We start from the raw sequence: 5,259 nt of genomic DNA, 5'->3' as shown, positions 1-5,259 counted from the left end.
TGAGGCTTTCTACTCCCGTAAGGATTTACACCCTCGGAAACCCTGTACAGGGTTGCTATGGGTCGGAACCGACTCGACGGCACTTAACAACAACAACAATTTAGGTGGTAGGCAGTCTGGCACCTCTATCATAACAACTCTACTAATATCTTTGAAAGTGGTTTATCAACAGCTTTGTTTGTAATGTTACAACAAGGCAAACAAACATGGTGCTTCCATATTACTCCATTATGTCAGTTTCATATTCTAAGTTCTCAGCTCACAGATATGTTTCTAGGTCCTTAAAGTCTCCATGAGCTCTCTCACCTCCAGAGATTTAGGTTTGGTCCTCCCATGTTATTCTACTCCCTTTTTCTTCATTAGGTTTCAGTTGAATGCCACTTTCTTCAGCAAGCTTCTGCCAATATCCCCCACAAAGGGACTAGGGTATCCTCCTGAGTACTCCTTAAACACCACGTACCTCCCATTTCCAAAAGGGAAGTTTATTGTCCTATAATTTCTTTGCTTATCACCTGAAGGTATTTCTCACTAGACTAGAATCCTTAAGAACTTAGAGTAGGATTGCTTTGTTCACAGTTTCTTAACCATAATGTTGTTGTTGTTGTTAAGTACCCTCGAGTTGACTCCAACCCATAGTGAATAAAAGGGCAACTTTTATCCAAGGACAAAGTTCAGAAGGGTTAGGTAAAGATTAGAAACAGGAAACCCAGGGAGGATGTGGGATAAGTGATGTTACATTGAGGGAACTGCAATCAATGAGATGAAACAAGATGTGTATGAGTTGTTGAATGTAAAACTGATGATTGGTTCTGTAAATCTTTACCCAATTCAGAATAATTATTTTAAAAGGAATGTACAAATAAAAGAATTCATGTACATTCTTTGAAAACATTACTTTCACTGAATCTTTCCATCACAGACATACAGACACACACACACACACACACACACACACATAAATAGGTGGGTACCTCGTTAAAGCAAGGGCACGGTTCACTCTTTCTTCAAGGCCAAATGTGCCCAAGGCCTTCCAGGCCATCCAGAACTTGAATGCATCTGGTCTTCTGCTACACTGGATAGATTTGTCTCCAGTGTCATAGCTGACATCATAGAATTTATCCTGCTGGAAGAGGTAAGATGCTTTGGCAGAGTAGCATTTCTTAAGAATGTCCTTTTGGGAGGAAAAAAAGAAGAAAGAAATATTACAGAACTCTCTATTTTCAGAGCAGATTTGATTTAAAAAATACACATTAGAACAAAACTTGTATGGCCTTCTACTAGCTTGTGTCAAGGGTATGTCTCAGCATCAACAGTTATAGGAATATGCTGACTTTGAGACATACTATTCGTTTTGTTTTCCAAAAAGCCCTCAAAGGTGAGAATTCTGGAATCCATCTTCACAATTTTATTGACAAGTATTGAGAAGCATTGAGACCACCATGCCATCATCTGTCCATCAATTTATAACATCATTACATGTTTATGAGCTTTATGAGATGAACAATTTGTCTTCAACTCATCCAAGAGTCCATAATGGAGTGAGAGGTAAGGTTAGCATGCTGTGCATTCTTTATACAATTTCACAGGCAAAACTAAGCTTTCAGTTCTTCTTTTTAATTCATCTTCATATTGAAAAAGTCAGAAGTGATACTTACCTAGAGAAAATAATCTCAAGGAAAACTATGAAAGAAATTAAACAGAATCTAAGAAGTTTTTACCACTTCAAACCATCAGCAACCATACCAAAGGTTCTTGGTGAGTCACTTGTTGGTTTTATTTGAAACTAAATACAATTTGCATTTACTAACTGGCTACTTTAAGCTAAATTGTGGATGATAATTTGCCCTCTTCAGCATCTATTACAAGGTCTTCTTGATTCCAAACTGTTAGAGTTTAAGCCATGCTATATTTAATGGTATATGTTTTTGTTGTTAGTCACAGTTGAGTCCAACTCATGGTGACCTTATGCATAACATAGGGAATGTTGCCTGGTCTGTGCCATCTTCATGACTGTTGGTATTCAATGCCATAGGTTATATAAAAAATCCAGATCTCTTAACTAGCCAGTCACAGCCCTTACAACTCTCTGGACATCTCCATTACTACAAAACACCTACAGAACTCTTTGATTTCCAGTATAACCAATCTAATCAATGTCCTTTAACTGCTAGATCAGGTTCTATTATATGTCTGCTCATATCACTCATTTTAACTTGCTTCATTTTTGTTTTTGTGTACTAGTTGACACATTCAAAAGAATATATGGAAGATAAGTTCTGATATTTTACAGAAATCTGAACAGAGCCTTTCCCTCTTTATACAGAGCCATCTCACATGTTATCTCTTTAGCTTCCTTAGAAGCTCATCCCTTAGGGCTCACTTCTTCCTTTGGCATTTGGCTGCATTTGTTGGTCAATACATATGCTCTTTCTTTGTGGGACCTAGAAAGTTCTTGAGATCAGATCTGCACAGAGCTTAACACTGGGCTTGGCACAGATTACCTTCACTGAGCAACCAGAATGATAATGTCACTTTCCATACTCCATGTATTTGTCACATTTCTCTAGCATTATACAAATACAATCAATACAGATACATGATCTAAGATCTTACTTCATGCATATTCCAAAACTTAACAATAGAAAACTATCTGTGATGTACAATAAGCTACAGAGAATCTCCACAGTACTCATGGCCCTAGAAAAATGTTCCCTTCAGATCCAAGAATGTTTTAAGAGTGCTTCATTTGACTGATACAGTTATACTTAAATAAAATAAAATGAAAATCTCAAGGTATCACATTCCAAATGAAAACATGAATTTGCTGTCTTGGTTAGTAATATTATCTTATATTGACACTAATATGAACTTAAATGTTTCACTACCTCAAGGAGCTCTGGTAGAGTAGTGGTGACAAATCGGGCTGAGAACCTCAAGGTCAGCAGTTCAAAACTACCAGCTGTTCGGTGGGAGAAACATGAGGCTTTCTGCTCCTATAAAGATTTACAACCTCAGAAAACCTGTATAAGGTCGCTATGACTTGGAACTGACTCCACGGCACATAACCACCAACTACCTCAAGGTAGACTTTTATGATCTGAAAAAAAATTATGCCAGACTTCATTAGAAATTCCAGAATTCCACTCCTCCAGTTTACACAAAAAAATACATCCATAAAATAATGAAACTAGTGTCTCATGGATGTTAGCACACTATGAGTTGGAATCAATTTGATGGCAATTGTTTTGGTTCAGTAAGGCTTCATACTGGCTCTGATGGATACTGTTGGTGGACACTGAGGAAGAAAGGCGATTTCTCTGACCTGAACACTAAGGCAGAAAAAGTCCCTTAGTCATAAATCTTTACTTTGATTCTATCAAAAATTGCTCTACTCTGATCCCAGTTGCTGCCACTGCATCTCCTTGCCATCAAAGGTCAGAACATTTGCTTATTGCTACCATAGCAACAGCAGCCTGGCCATCTATTATCACATTAAGAGGCCATTGCATGTATTTTAAGGACAAAGCATACAAACACATTCACACACAGGCACACACACACTTGTATTTGCATCATGATTACAAATTAACTTTGATCAACCATGAGAGATTTTTTTTAATCCCCCAAACAAATAAACTTCGTACATGACTTTTAAGCTAGTGACTGAGAGGGAAAGGAGGCCCATCCATTATCAGAAGACAAATTGCATCATCATAGGCAAATGGTGAAGAGGACAGTCAAGAAAGCGTATACCAGAATGAGTTATTGTCCTACCTAGGTGACGATGTTAATTTCATTGCACTGAAAAATCCTGCCTTGAGAAGGTTTCACAAAGAACAACTGGAGGCTTGGGATTTACTTTATAGAAAATAAATGAAACTTTCCTCTCTAAGTTCCTGCTTTGCATTTTAGTTTATATCTTTGTATTAAAATGGATGAGATGTCCTTTAGTTTTAAGCTACACATCAACTAAGAGAAAGTATTCAGATCTCTTGAGAAAATACTGTTTTGTAAGAAGCATAGTAAAAGCTAACTCTGAAAAAAAAAAAAAAAAGTAATTACACCTACTCCTCACTTATCGACTATCTCGTCCAACATCCCACATTTACAATGTAGCATATCTACTGACTATTTTGCACAATAACTAGGAGCCAAGATGAGCGATAGAAGAGGAAGGCAAGCTTTGTGAGAGGTTCTTCATGGGCCACTAATGATTGGCATTACCCTGGTTGGAGAGAGGAGCCAGGCTGGGTTATGGCAAGCATTGGGTGTATGGGTGGTCCACAGGAGGTGGGGGTGGCCAGGATGTGAGAAAGCATCAGGAATCAGTGCTGCAAGAATCAGATGGGGGTCTCAAAAGCCTCTTTGCCCAAAGTGACCTCTCTGCCACCTCTACAACTTTTGTGGGGCCCAGGAGTTAGACTTTACCTACCCGTAAAAGCCCATCTCTGGGGCTGTCAGAGCAGGAAGATGGAGAAGTGTGGTGTAGGGTCAACATGAAGACCTAGGATATGGTCTGGTGATCATGTGTCCCTGCTGCTCTAAATACCAGACTACATAACCTCCAAGTCCCACCCCATAGAGTCTTCATGGAGTTGTGGGAAAGGCATGGTGGGAAAGGGGGAATCCATCATACCAGTTTGCTTCTGGAAATAAAACTTCTGGTCTCACTAGAGCTAATAACTTGTTTATAAAGTAAAGCATTTTGAGTTTTTTTTTAATTTTTTTTTTTTTAATACATATGCCTCTAGTAATATTTAAAGACTTCAGTAAAAACATGTACTATATCCACAGGTTGACATTCTTCTTATGAAGATATGTGGCACTGCATGTTAATGTGCTGGAGTGCAAGGTTTGTTTGGAATGCAAGGTTGGTTTGAAATGCAAGGTTGGCAGTTCAAGCTCACCAGATACTCCTCGAAAACCCTTCTCAGTGTCATTATGAGTCGAAACTGACTCGATGGCACTGAACAACAACAACAAACAGTCATTAATTTCTACAATCCAGACTATTTTATAGCCCCAACAACAATAGGCCCACCAGGAATATTTAAGGGTTCTAGTCTCTCCATGTTCCACGGTCAGCATTTCTCAAGCTGGGGGAACTGAAAAAAAAATTCAAGCCTCGACTTTCGTTATTGAAAGATTCTCTGGGCAAATTGTTGAATGATGCAGAATGCATCAAGAAAAGATGGAAGGAATACACAGAGTCATTGTGTATTCCAAAAGGAAATGGTTAATGTTCAACCATTTCAAGAG

General features: G+C 38.4%; 1 protein-coding gene across 1 annotated transcript in view; it reads right to left on the bottom strand.

The window, feature by feature from the left end:
* The window catches only part of GADL1 (glutamate decarboxylase-like 1), a 247,673-nt gene that overhangs the window by 151,782 nt on the left and 90,632 nt on the right, over positions 1 to 5,259 (bottom strand). The window contains exon 11 of the mRNA XM_006851594.1: positions 972 to 1,171. Coding sequence (XP_006851656.1) covers positions 972 to 1,171 — 200 coding nt within the window. The remainder of the gene's footprint in view (positions 1 to 971; positions 1,172 to 5,259) is intronic.

This window comes from Chrysochloris asiatica, unplaced genomic scaffold, assembly GCF_000296735.1.
Source record: "Chrysochloris asiatica unplaced genomic scaffold, ChrAsi1.0 scaffold00030, whole genome shotgun sequence".
Lineage (NCBI taxonomy): Eukaryota > Metazoa > Chordata > Mammalia > Afrosoricida > Chrysochloridae > Chrysochloris > Chrysochloris asiatica.
Note: the sequence above shows the minus strand (reverse complement) of the source record. Positions and strands in the feature narration are given on the sequence as shown.